This window comes from Camelus dromedarius, chromosome 5 (genome assembly GCF_036321535.1).
Source record: "Camelus dromedarius isolate mCamDro1 chromosome 5, mCamDro1.pat, whole genome shotgun sequence".
Taxonomy (NCBI): Eukaryota; Metazoa; Chordata; class Mammalia; order Artiodactyla; family Camelidae; genus Camelus; species Camelus dromedarius.
This window is the reverse complement of record NC_087440.1, coordinates 37,447,024-37,460,113: the sequence shown is the minus strand read 5'-3', so window position 1 is coordinate 37,460,113 and position 13,090 is coordinate 37,447,024. Positions and strand designations below refer to the sequence as shown.

Below are 13,090 nucleotides of genomic sequence, written 5' to 3'. Positions count from 1 at the left end.
AACAAAACCTCACTGGGATGCAGAGGAATCTTACTTTACAGAAAAGTCTGTAGAACTATAAAGTCTATAGAAAAGTTGACTATAAATTTAATTTAAGTGCAATGCTCAAATTATGAAAAATGTTTCTATAAAACCATCACTCCATAATTTATCTGCAATTAATTTACTTCAACATTATAAAGTCTTTTACTCTAATGCTCACATTAACTGGGGGAAAAATTAGTAACTATGTGAATTTTTTCCTAAAATATATGTAAGAAAATAATACTATAAAACTACAGCTATATATAGAAATTATTATTTAAGATCTTCCTAATTAAAAAAGGTGTGTCCTGAGTTAAAATCAAACACTATTAAAAGCTATATTAATATTTTTGAGTCCTGAGGATATCACTTAGAAAGTTATGGCTCCAACAACAAATTATTTTTGCCAATTATCACTTTAAAAGAAACAATGAAACAGAAAAATTTCTGTATTAAACTTCAATCTGGGGATCAGTTTACTCAACCAACAGGATCTGCCTTTTTTGTTTAGTTACATGGCCACAACTAACTCTAATTCAAATGAGTAATTAATGCTCCTGATGTTTGATGGTGGTCATGAAAGAACTCCACTGCTATAACCTAAAAGGCATAATTCACCCTTTGTGATACGGTGCGCTAATATGATCCAATAAACCAATTCAGGAAAAGAAATAATAGCAAGAGAAAACACTTACATAGTGCTTAACAAATAGCCAGGTGCTGTTTTGAGCACTTTACCTGCATTCATTTAATCCTCATAATAGCTTTATGAGTTAGAGACTGTTATCTCAACTTCACAGATGTGAAAACTTAGTCACTTGCCAAAGGTCACTAAGTAGAATGGGGGAGGAAGGACCCAATCATGCTAGCCTGGCTCCAGTGTCTGTGCTCTCACCCACTGCTCTTTACCTCCAGGTTTGCCTCAAGACCCCAGTAATTCAGTGACGGCTGTAATCTGACAGCAGATGTACAATTTCACTCCCTGTTCACTATCATAAATCTAATTCTGCCCAGTGTACCTTCTGAACAAAAGCTTTCACTGGCTAATACGCATATTTTGGGAGTTTCAATATTGACCCCTGAGCGTATTACAAAACGCACAATTCTAACAGATGATTTACTTTTAGTTGATCTCACCATGTAGCCTAAAATGCCTGAGAAGTGGCTCAATCAGTTAATGTAAAACTTCAAGGACAGTAAAGCTCACACTACTACATTTACTACAGTGTGTTTAACATTTGTGATAGGATCTAAACTTCCAAAATTCTTACAGTTGACTCCCTCTCTTAGTGAGTTCAGCTAATCTCCCTTTCTACTTCCAATAAATAAAACATACACAGCAAATGCTGTCCAAGGCAAGCCTGCAGACATGTATCTGAATTTAGTATCATTCTTGTTCAGATCAGGTTTCAGGTGGCCTGCGTGGTGCCCTTTGCCAGGAGTACTTTTTGCTTTTCTGTATTTCCCAATAAAGTATAGCAACATATTACAGCTCTTGCTGAAAATGTAAATAGGAGATTAAAGCTGGCAGAGAAGAGCCTGCCCAACAATTGTCCAGAGGATTTTTACACTTAAATTTACACTCACTTGTATCTCACAATCTCTAAATAGCAAAAATGTCACAATTACTTTAGTAAAGATCAAATAAAATATTTCAATAGCAGGGCTGTGATAAATAGATTTAGGTCAACTAGCAGGCAATTTAAATTTTAAAATGCCAAGAGTGCATACAAGCAAGGGAGTGGTAACAGTAACAGAGCAGTTTCAGGAGCTCCCAGGATTTCCTCACAAAAAAACAGTGAGAGCAGCTAGCACAGAAAAAAGCAAAATAAAACAAAGCAAAACTGTACAGGAAACATCCTTACCAAAAACCAAATGAAAAACATCCCCTGGAACTCTAGAATACTAACTATCCTTAACAATTAGCATGGGGGAACCACAGCTGTGCTGGCAGAATAGGAGGTTGGAAAATGTGGTCTCATCAAGAGTCACAAGAGCCAAGGAACCCAGAAATCACCAAGTCATCATCCAAAGGAAGCTCCCCCCACAACCACCCACCTTGAATTGGGAACCCTAGGAGGGAATCTAAGTACCACAGCAGACACTCAGAAGAGGCTTCGCTGGATCCCCTTTTGCCCATGAGGAGAGGTCTCATCCAGGGCCCTGAAGGCTTGGTAACCCCTGGTGGAAGCTATTTTGTAGGACTCTGAGCTGAGGAAAAACTGTTGAGACTAAAACACAATTTATGTATTAAAAGACTGCTAGCTCACTAGCTAAGGCTGACAATAACTAGATCGGGCTGATCAAGTTTAGTACATTACAGGACTAAAACTGAGACTAGACATCATGTGCTGCCTGGTGTGATGCAATAGGAAGTACACTGCATCCCCAGTGGAGAAATGTTTTTGCCAAATATTAAAACCTGCATCTGGGGGGAGGGTATATAGCTCAAGTGGTAGAGCTCACGCTTAACATGAATGAGGTCCTGGGTTCAATCCCCAGTACCTCCATTAAAAATAAATAAACCTAATTACCTCCACCCACCAAAAAAAAACCCTGTATCAAAACTATCCTCTAGATGTAACTTCTGATTTATAGGCAATATGGAGGAGAAAGGAATATCCTAAATAATACAATAAAAATGTGATCAACCAAATGTAGGAAATTCTACAAGATAAATAAACTCCTCTTTCAACAAATAAATGGCATGATGATGTGGGGGTGAGGAGAAGACAAATTTAAAAAGACCTAAAGATACAGCAGATAAAGGAAATATGTGAATTTTGTTTGGATTTCAAACCAGTATTTGAAATCACCAACTCTTAAAAAATTTTTTTGAGATAACTGGGGGAAAATGACTATGGACTGGGGATTAGGCTGTATAATGGAATTACTGTTAATTTTGTAGGTTTAATAATGGTATTGTGGTACATTTAAAAGAAAAAGTCCTAAACTGTTAAAGATACTTAGAGAAGTATTTACCAATGAAATAATATGATGTCTGGGATTTACTTCAAAATATTCTCAGGGCCTGCCATGGGAGTTTGAGGGAGGCCATAAATTCCATTCCAAAACATCTTTGAGCTTGTCGAGTAGATGCCATGAGCAAGGCTCAACTCACCCTCCTGAGTTAAAAAAATTTATGGACAAGAAGTTATCATGGAAATTAAATGATGTTGGACAAGTCCAAAGAATCTTGGGGGTTTTGACCCCTTATGAATCTTAAACTAGATGCATGTGTGGAGATGGCAACTAGCAGGTAACAGAACAATACTGGAATGGCAGTAATACAAGGAAATAGTATCATCATGTTAGAAGCCTTGGAATGAGTATAAACAAAGACTGTGTTCACCAGAGAAATCAGTTGCTTCCACACGTCCCATCTCCAAAGAGTCTTTTTACTATGATACAAAAATCGAGTAGGGTACATTTTCATATTAAACTTTTTTAACAGTCAAAAACAATTCCTCACACAAAAAGAAAGTGGAATAGATGAAATAAGAAGGGCAAAATCTTGATAATTGTTGAAAATGTCAGTTCATTCGGCTTTTTTTCCTATTGTTGCCATGACTGAGATTCAAAATAAAAAGTTAAAAAAGGTCTATATGCAACACAATTTTTAATATCTGATTACTATATTAAAGCCTGTAAAACAAATGGAGCAATAGGAAGTATTTCAAAATGCTCCAAAGAATTCTTTAATCTTTTTTTGTGCGGTAATTGTCATATACTTTAGGTTAGTCTATTAATAGAAAGACAAAGCTGAAGGTTAACATCTTAAAAGTGTTACTATAAAAAGTAAGTTTTTGTGAATTTTTGCCAAATTTAAAACACTTCGCAAAAAGAACACCATCTTTAGCATAGATTTCCCAGGCAAGGTGTCTTTGTCCATGTCTGGTATCATTCTCCTGAACATTCTCCCCTGCTGCTCCAACAGGAGACAAACTACATTTCTAAGACTGTTAAATTATTACCTAGGAACGTTTTGGCAATTTCCCATTCAGTCACATTTTCCAGTCATTTGGTTCTCATGTTTATAGACCCAGCTCACTTTTAGCCAATGTTCAGAAGGGGCTTGGCTACAGGCAATCTTTTTTTTTTTTTCCCTTCAATTTTGACATCTCTATGAGTTAGTTATTACACAGTAATATCACAGCTTACTGCTTTCTGACTCATATCACCCAGGAGACAGTTCAGGAATGAACTTGGACTAGAATTTTATGTAGCATGCTGAGTTTCCTAAAGGTTTTGGTGCCTATTTTTCTATAATCTGTGAAGGTCCTTTTCCTTTTCTTTCCACACCATATGCTCTTTAAATAGTTCAGGTACCCCTCCATGTATTTCTACAATTTTCTTAGCCACAGGCAACTACTTTAACGTGAAGTAGCTATCTGATCTTATTATGCAGGCTAAACCACGGTGCAGGTCAAAGCTGCCTCATTTTCTGTTCCATCTGCATTATCCAGTTGCTTCTTTGGTTTTTGAACACATGCCAACTCTTCTCAAAGATCTTTCTCTGGGCCCTAATATTTATTTGTTCTCTGTATTTATAAATATAAACACTATGTAATTCCCAAGTGACTGGATCACCCTAAAACTACCTAAAAAATGATTTCAAAAGTGCAAATGATTTGGGAGCCAGAGACAGTAATATTGAATCAATTGATAGGACGGTAGGAGGCAGAATTGTGAAGGGAAGCTTTATTTCTTGTTTCTAAATAAACATATATACTCACTGATGTTAAGAGTAGGAACACTTCCTATTCTACTAAGCGTTGCGGAAGTGACCAAGAACTCTTATCTCAGCTTTCTCTCTTCCTCATGGAGATAAGGATACTTGTCACAATCTTTTCAGATGATGCAACAAGATGATTAGTGTTTGTGAACCCCTTTGAGCTCTTTGTTAGAAGGATGTCACGTACTTCATTCGTAAGGCATGAAACGATGTTCAGGTGAGTAATTGTAGGAAGTCATATTGTTCTCAAAGGCAAGGTCAAAACACTCTGTACGCTAGGTATTGCAATAATTGGGAAGAAGGTATCTGAGTGTTAACTACTCCGACTTATTTAAAAGCCTGCTGATAAAATAGATGCACATGAAGTATGACAGGTCCCTTTTTGGTCAGATAGAATAAGCACAGAGGTGCCTAAGATTAGCTAATGGGAAAAATTCCTAAAATTCTAAACTGAGTAAAGATATAGGCATTTACACACACATGTATAAATAAATATAAACTGCTGCTCCTTTGATGATTGAAGATCAGCAATATATTGAAACTGAGAGAACCAGTGGGAGTGGAGGAGGGATGAACAAGACTGCTGAAAGGACAGAACAAATAGGAAGTTTTCAAAGGTGAGTTTGTTTTCTTTTACTTCATTTATTCCTTTACTCAAACTCATGATGTTTGGACTTATATTATCTCCATTACATAGATGACCAAAGGTGAGACTGGAGAGAGGAAATGACTCAGCCACAGTTTAGGGAGGGAATTCCAGTTAGGTTGGTTGTAAGTGATAATACAGCCTGGGAAAGCTCATTACCTAGAGAGGACAAGATTCTAGGCGCTCACTGCAGAGTGTCCTCAAGAATCATGTACACGAAGTACAATGTCAGTAGTGTAAAACATAATCTCCCAACAGAGGAGAAACTCTTGGTGTCTTTTACTTTTAATACTCAGAACAGTTCTGATCATTGAACCTCAAAAGATAATTGGTACAACAGTAGCAAAAACTAGTAAAAAAAAAAAATAAAAAATTGAGGTGAGGGAAAAATATTCACATTAGTCTAGTCTGAATTTCAGTTATTCATCAAACATTTATTGAGTATCTCACTGTTCCAGACACTGAGGGTACAGTTCCTAACAAGAGGGGCATGGGTCCTGCCCCTCTAGGAGGTTACAATCCTGCAGATTACTAACTGTGATCTGGGAAGAATATGAATTAGAATTGCATTGTTGACATTTATAAAACCATGGTTAGAGTGAATGTAGACATGTTCAATTGGAACTCTTCAAAGAGGGAGCACAAGAGAAATCTTTAAGATAGATCTGGACAAAATACTGAGGAAGTCAGGGTGATTGGTACTAAGTAATTTGCCTAAAACTAGACTGGAAAATCTGTGAAGGCAGAAATTATGTCTGTTTGGTTCACAATAGATCACCAAGGACTAACAGAGAATCTGAAAAATAGTAGCCAATCAAAAAATTTTTTAAAAAAAGTAAATGAGTGTAGCAAAGATTTTCAGTATCTGTTGTATGCAGGTCTTGTTTTCACAATGTTTAGTATGACTGTCACTGAGGAGTACGTATTTAGACGACATGATGTAACAAGTATTAAGAAATAAGTATGGAATACTATTAAGATAGGATGTCTAAAACTTCAGGGATCTAGAAAGCTTCTTGAAGGAAGAAATACTTGAGCTGAGTTTTTAAGAAAGAAGGGAAGGAAAGCCAATGAGACATAGCATGTGTTAAATTCTTGTGGAATGAAATGAACATTTTGCATTTGAGGAACCCAAAATGGTACAGTTTAGCTGGAGAGAAGAATGGGTTACCATGATGATAATGATGGTAGGTTAGGCAATAAGGAAGATCCAGAATTTGAAGGACATTTACATGCTATGCTAAAATTTGGGTTTTATTCTAAAACTAGAGATCACTAAAATATTTTAAGAAGGGAATGACAGGATTAGATCTGCCTTTCGAAGATGACTCAGACATTGGTGGTAGTGGAAGGCCAGGGAAGAGAAGAGGTGGGAAGCTTTAAACTAAGACATGTATGAAGGTAATGGACTAGATATAAAAGATGTTACTGAGAAAAGGACTGAAGGAGGGAGCTGAGTGAAGGAAAGGTATTAGAATGACTGCCAGTCCTCAGGCTTGGATGTGGTGCCACTTAATATGACGGTAATAGAAGAGGAGAGTTTGTTTTTTTGAAGTTCGGTGGGAAAGAAAAAGAAGAATTATAAATCCAGTCTTTACTTAAGCTTGACAAATCAGTGGGATATATAAATGTGTATGTTCCTCTTCTTTTGATGCCAAAGTAATGGAGGTCAGCCACACCCTCTCACTAAATGCTTCTTGGTGTATACTGGTCTTGAGGCACCATAGTATTTCTCAATTTTTTATGTGCTATAAGGCCCCTCAAAAAGGAACAGGATTGAATAAGCAGGTTGTATACTGGCTGCTATAAAATGGAGAAATAGTACTTAATAATGCTGTGCTCTCGGACCTCATTTCGTATATAACTAAAACATGGCAGCACAGGTAACAAGTCCAATCCTCTCTCCATTAAGTAATAATAGTAAAGCAGACATGATAAAATAAGATGTACTACTTCATTTCTCTGAAACTACACTATGAGTGGTCGTATATATTCCATAATGAAAACTTAATTGGTAGTAGGGAAGAAAAATATTTCAAATGCAGTCAATTTTATATGTGATTTTCCTACATAGCTGTAATTAATTAATCTTTCTTCCTTATTATGTTGTTAAATATTATTCTTTTCCTATTTTTTAACCAAATGGTTATTAGCTACATTATTATTTAGAAACTTACCAGTTCATTAAGGACGTTTCCTGGCAACCTAAGTACATAAAGATTAAATTTGTGTTTTACATGTATATTATATTCACTCAAACAATCCAGGAAAACATTTTTAGCCATTCATCTATGATTGTAAGTTGTATTCACAATGCTCTGATTTTCTACTTCCATCAAAAGATTCTTCTAAAAATGACAGTATTTGTGAGCTCATTCACTTCTACAACATCAAATTGTTAGTCTTACCAGTCTCCTTCAAAGTTTTCTTTCTCCCTCTGCTCACTGCCAAGATCTAAAATTTTTCATCTTCCCTTCTCCCAACAGAAAAAAACAATCGCTCCTGCTCCCCTCCCAAATTCCCCAAATACAACCCACCCCAGAATAGGAAAGAAGGGAGGCAAATTGGAACAAGTTGTGACGTGCGACCGGGAGCACAGAATTGGGACCAAAGCCCGGAGACAGAGAATCAGTCGCCACGTCCGGAAGGATCTGGGCTACTTGCCAAAAGGGAATGTCCCCAAAGCCCCGAGAACTGACTGGTGCTAAGAAACCACAGAAAAGAGCGAGTGACAGGCCCGACCCTCTGGGACTGCCTGAGACACGCAAGGAATGCAAAAGAAACGTCAGGAATCCGAGACCGGCTGCGGCCGGCCAGAGCGATCAGCCAGGTTAAAACCCAGCTCCCAAGGCCGACTCGCCGCTGAGACCCTTGGGTGGGGAACGACGCTAGGGGCTGACTGAGCGAGGGAAACGGCTTGCTGGAAACGCAGAGGCCGACTTTCTCTCTAAGGTCGGAGTCGGCGGCCCAGGGCCCGGCCCCCTCCGCCAGACACCCAGAGCGAGTCTGAGGGCGGGCGTAGGGGCGGGGCCGGAGCTCCTTCCCCGCCTCTAACGGCAACCCTGACTGCGTCCTCAGTACGCCTGCGTAGGGTGAGGCCGGACTCTATTTGGCTACTGGGCGAGCGGGGGCAGCCGGCGTTCTCTACCCGGCATGCTGTGCGGGAGCGGCGGCCCTACGTCTATCCCCTCCCCAACCCTGCCCCCTCTCCCCCCTCCCTCCGCGGCCCCCCCTTTCCCTAAAGTGAGTGAGTGAGACGGGCAGATGGAGGAGGGACTGTAATGGCGGCAGCCGGCAGCTCCCTGTTCTGACCCACGGCAGGCATACAGCAACGACCCCCTCCCCGCCCCTCTCCCAGACGGCCTCCGCCCCGCCGCCAGCGCGGGGCCACCCTCCCCGGCCCTTCCCCCAGCCGTCGGCGTCTCGCCCTGCGCCCCGGCCGGGGCCCCACACACAATGGACGAGCTCGCCGGAGGCGGTGGTGGCGGCCCGGGGATGGCGGCCCCTCCACGGCAGCAGCAGGGACCTGGGGGGAACATGAGCCTTTCGCCAGTGGGGAATGGAGCGGCGAGCGGTGGGGGTCCTCCGGCCGCCGAGGGAGCGGGTCCCGCGGCAGGCCCCGAGCTGTCCCGGCCGCAGCAGTACACTATCCCGGGCATCCTGCACTACATCCAGCACGAGTGGGCTCGGTTCGAGATGGAACGGGCGCACTGGGAGGTGGAGCGGGCCGAACTGCAGGTACCTCGCTGGGGTCGGTGTGCGGGACGGCTGCTGCGGCGGGGTTCCCCCGCCGGGGGGGTGGGGCTGGGACTCCTCAGTCGGACTTGAGGCCTTGGGAGGCCGAGAGGAACCTACCTGTGAGGCTCGGGGGGCGATGTACCTGGCGACGGCTCTTCCTAGAGTCCCCCTCCCCCTTTCCCGCAGAAGCTTGTTACCCAGCCCTCACTAGCTGCGCGGTGCGGGCTTCCTTGGGGCAGCCATTTTGGCTTTTAGTATGGCGTCTGCGGGGGCTCCTCCGGAGGCGGCCTGCCGGGGCCTCCGGGGCTTGGGGCCGAGTTCCTCTGTGGGAGAGTCCGGCGTGGGGCTGATGGGTCCTGAGCTTGCTCTTGTTTGTACCTCTTGAGATGCGCAACGCGAGGAGAGAGACTGGGATGGGCATTTTACCACCTTTTCCCGGGTCACCCCCCTTTCGGATTTGGCATGTCTGCCCCCCCCCCCCCCCGGAGTTGGTAGCCCTTACTCTTTGACAGCCACGCTTCTTTCCAGGGCTGCATCGGAGCACAACGGCTTGCGGCTGACCTGTGAAGTTTTCATTTCCTATCGCCAACTCTAAGTACATTCTTACCTGGGATGCTGCCTTAGTCACTTAGATTGCCTTTGAGTTCTTCCTTAGTGACTAACTCATCAACGCTTCTCTATACGGAATTCTTTTTAGAGTACCCTTCCTCAGATTTCCCTCTCCGCCATCCCCTTATTTACCCATATAAAGCCAAAGCAGACTATCTGTGCTGTGTTTATGAAACGACCAAGAAAAGATTTAATATTAGCTTGAAGTAAAACGTACTTCTCTGATATTACTAACTCACGCAGAGGAAGCAAAGTTAAATGTCCTCGGGATCCTTCAAAATTGAGCCGGACTCGATCTTAAGGTGAAACTTGTGATAGGTTGGTTTACCTAACTTTTGGAAGGTGTTGGTAGTTAAAGGGCTTATGTATTGGAATTCTGAATGGCTACATCTTTTTAAGAAGGTTGTTCAACTCTTGGGTGTTTGTGTTTATTTTTAAATCCCTTTCCAAGGCAAATTTAGGCTTAGAAGAAAAAAAAGCTTCCATCTAAATAGTGCTGCACCTGTTCTTCAAACTGGTATATATTTAGAGTGTAAGTAGTATTGTTCGCTGACATACATGTCATATATGCCTAGGGTGAATGGTTAGGAAAATGTAGTGTTGAAAGAAGGAAGATTGGATTAGCTTAAAAAGGGTGTCCTCAAACAAATATATATATATGTATTCCTTCAGTTTGATTTTGCACTAGTCGACTTTTATTTGACTCTACAAAGTGGGGTAAAGTTAAATTTTTAAAAAGTAAGAAAACATGTATTTTGACACTTTATCAAGTCTTGAAAAATTAATTATAAATTAACACCTGTTAGTCAATTCAGTGATTTAGAATTGTGCTTTGATATTCTATTGGGTTTTTTAAAATACAACTTTTAAAAAGCTTAAGTCAAAACTGTTGTTTCTTTTCACTTACATATATAAGTGAATATCTGGGATTTATAGAGTTCTGTACATAACTTTCTACTACACCATATCCAAACTTAATATTCTCTGTGAGGCACTTATTTTTTAAAATTGCATTTATAAATGCATTGGTACTTAGGCTCACCTAAATAAGACTTCACCAGTCCCTGATACAGTGTTTATAACCTTTGTACTGTTGTAGGAAAGCTTGAATTTAAACACTTTTCAAGTTAGCAAAAGTTAGTCATTCATAAGCTTCACTGTTGTAAGTAGTTGAAACATGTCTGTCTTGTGTCTAAATCTGTAAAATCTATACAAAAGTGACGTCTGTGTATATTGTCTGCCCTAGCCCTTGATTTCCCTTCAGTTTTCTTCTTGGCAATAACAAGAGTCTTTTAAGAAAGATTCATTTTCTTGCTTGTTTTCAGTTTACCTGCAATTGGCATACTCTGATAGAGCCATTCTAAGCTTTTTTTGGTATGCTTATTTTGAAGAAGTTTTATGGTTCTACTGTTCATTTTTTTCCAGAGATTTTAATTATTTCACACTGATTCTTTTGGAATGACATGTTCATGATTGTGTTTGTGTGTTTTTGTTCTATATGTTTCTCTAAAATGTTTTATTAGGAGAATTAATAGGGTTTCAGGTTTGCTTGTGGAATACTGAATTTGCTTTTGGTGCCTTCAGTCTTCAGTAAGAATGCTTGTGAGGTACACATTTTAAAATGTATGTGTTGGATAAAAAGTTTATTGGGGGATTTGAGTGAAGCATGAATGGATTTAAACTATAAACTTAAACTTATTTTTAAGAAAGATAACATAGAAGAACTGGAATATCATTATTGTATACAGCCTTGGGTACACTGTGCATCTATACATACATTTGAAGTATTCAGTATTAAAATTATTTAGTAATGAATACAAAGAGGCTAAGGTATACCTTACTTTGATGTAAAATTTCAATGTGGAATTATATTTTTCCTGGCTTTGGAAAGGATTTTAAATAGGAACTTTGCAGTTTGGTTCTCTTCTCTGTTAAAGAAATTTTGGGTAAAGATCTTTCTTAGAAACTTGGAACTAAACCAGAAGGTCGTGTCTTAAAGCTGTTTTATCTTTATGATAGTTCCTTACCTTGGACTCAGGGAAAGCTTTGTTAATAAGGCTCTAGGACAGTGATTCCTAAATGAGAGTGCTAGTCGTAATTACTTGTAAAACTATTAAAAATGTGCAGGCCTCTGCCTCATCCTCAAGACATTTGGGTTGATTTGGTCTAGGACTTGGAAAAAAAAATGGACTATTTGTGGGATTTGGGCAATTTACATTATTTAAAAATTGTAACTACCATTTCATCAGCCATACAACCTTATGAGGTGGGTATCATCCCTCTTTTACAGATGAGGAGACACTTAAACAGATTAAATAACTCTGCTAGCTATAAAGTATTGCAGCTGAGATTTGAACCCAAGGTTTGTCTGAATCCAAAGCCTATAATCTTACTACCACTCTTGAAACCATTGTGTTGTATTGCCATCTTGGCATTTTTTTTTTTGTAGAAATGGAATCTGACTTGTAATTCTTTGTCTACCATTTTGTGGCATACGCTACGTCAGTACATTTCCAAAAAGTTTTATTGAGCCTCCATGATGTGCCAGGTGTAGTTTAGGTATATTGCAAATATGTGCTTTAATTTTTTTTCTGTAGTAAATATTTAATAAATGCACTTATGTATATACAAAATGCTTGTTTGCCAACTATAAAAATACAGTATAGGTAATATATAGAAAATATGACGTAGGGGAGGGTATAACTCAGTGATAGAGTGCTTGCTTAGCATGCATGAGGTCCTGGGTTCAATCCCCAGTACCTCCATTAAAATAAATGAATAAATACATAAATACATAAATAAACCTAATTACCCCCCCAAAACAACAAAAAACAAGAAAATACAGTCCTGTAGTTTGTATCCCAAAACTTCTAAGTCTCCAACAAATATTAACTTTTAATTAGTGTTTGTGTTTTGCACACTCTGGCATATAGATCTGTCATAATGTGACAGATATTGCCACCTAAAGATAAGTTTATAAGAGATACTTCTCTAAGACGTAAGTTGATTTCTTCATTTTTAATGGGGGAACCTTTTTTTAATTTGCATTCCTTTTATTGAAGTATAGTCAGTTTACAGTGTTGTGTCAATTTCTGGTGTATGGCATAATGTTTCAGTCGTACATATACATATGTTTGTTTTCATATTCTTTTTCTTTATAGGTTACCACAGGATATTGAATATAGTTCTTTATGGGAAACAACTTTAACTGTTTCCCTTATAATCTTTTATTGTCAGGGTAGTCTAGAATACTGATTTGGAAATCCTGGTTCCTTTTCTGTTACAAGATTTTTATAAACCTACTATGAAATTACAAAAAATAAGAACAGTATAGAGTT

General features: G+C 39.5%; 2 protein-coding genes and 1 pseudogene across 7 annotated transcripts in view; 2 read left to right on the top strand and 1 right to left on the bottom strand.

The window, feature by feature from the left end:
- The window catches only part of AP4S1 (adaptor related protein complex 4 subunit sigma 1), a 38,670-nt gene extending 29,099 nt beyond the window's left edge, over positions 1-9,571 (bottom strand). For 2 of the 4 annotated variants that reach the window (XM_031453551.2, XM_064485879.1), the window contains exon 1: positions 9,261-9,565. The gene's annotated coding sequence lies outside the window, so the exon portion shown is untranslated. Of the gene's footprint in view, positions 1-9,260 lie in introns of all 4 variants that reach the window. The other 2 variants (XM_064485877.1, XM_010986168.3) reach the window with 2 other exon arrangements.
- Positions 3,161-3,392, top strand: LOC116153504 (small nuclear ribonucleoprotein G-like; annotated as a pseudogene).
- The window catches only part of STRN3 (striatin 3), an 88,251-nt gene continuing 83,808 nt past the window's right edge, over positions 8,648-13,090 (top strand). Inside the window, exon 1 of one of the 3 annotated variants that reach the window (XM_031453545.2) lies at positions 8,648-9,143. In XM_031453545.2, coding sequence (XP_031309405.1) covers positions 8,862-9,143 — 282 coding nt within the window. In that variant the 5' untranslated portion in view covers positions 8,648-8,861. The remainder of the gene's footprint in view (positions 9,144-13,090) is intronic. The other 2 variants (XM_031453546.2, XM_031453547.2) reach the window with 2 other exon arrangements.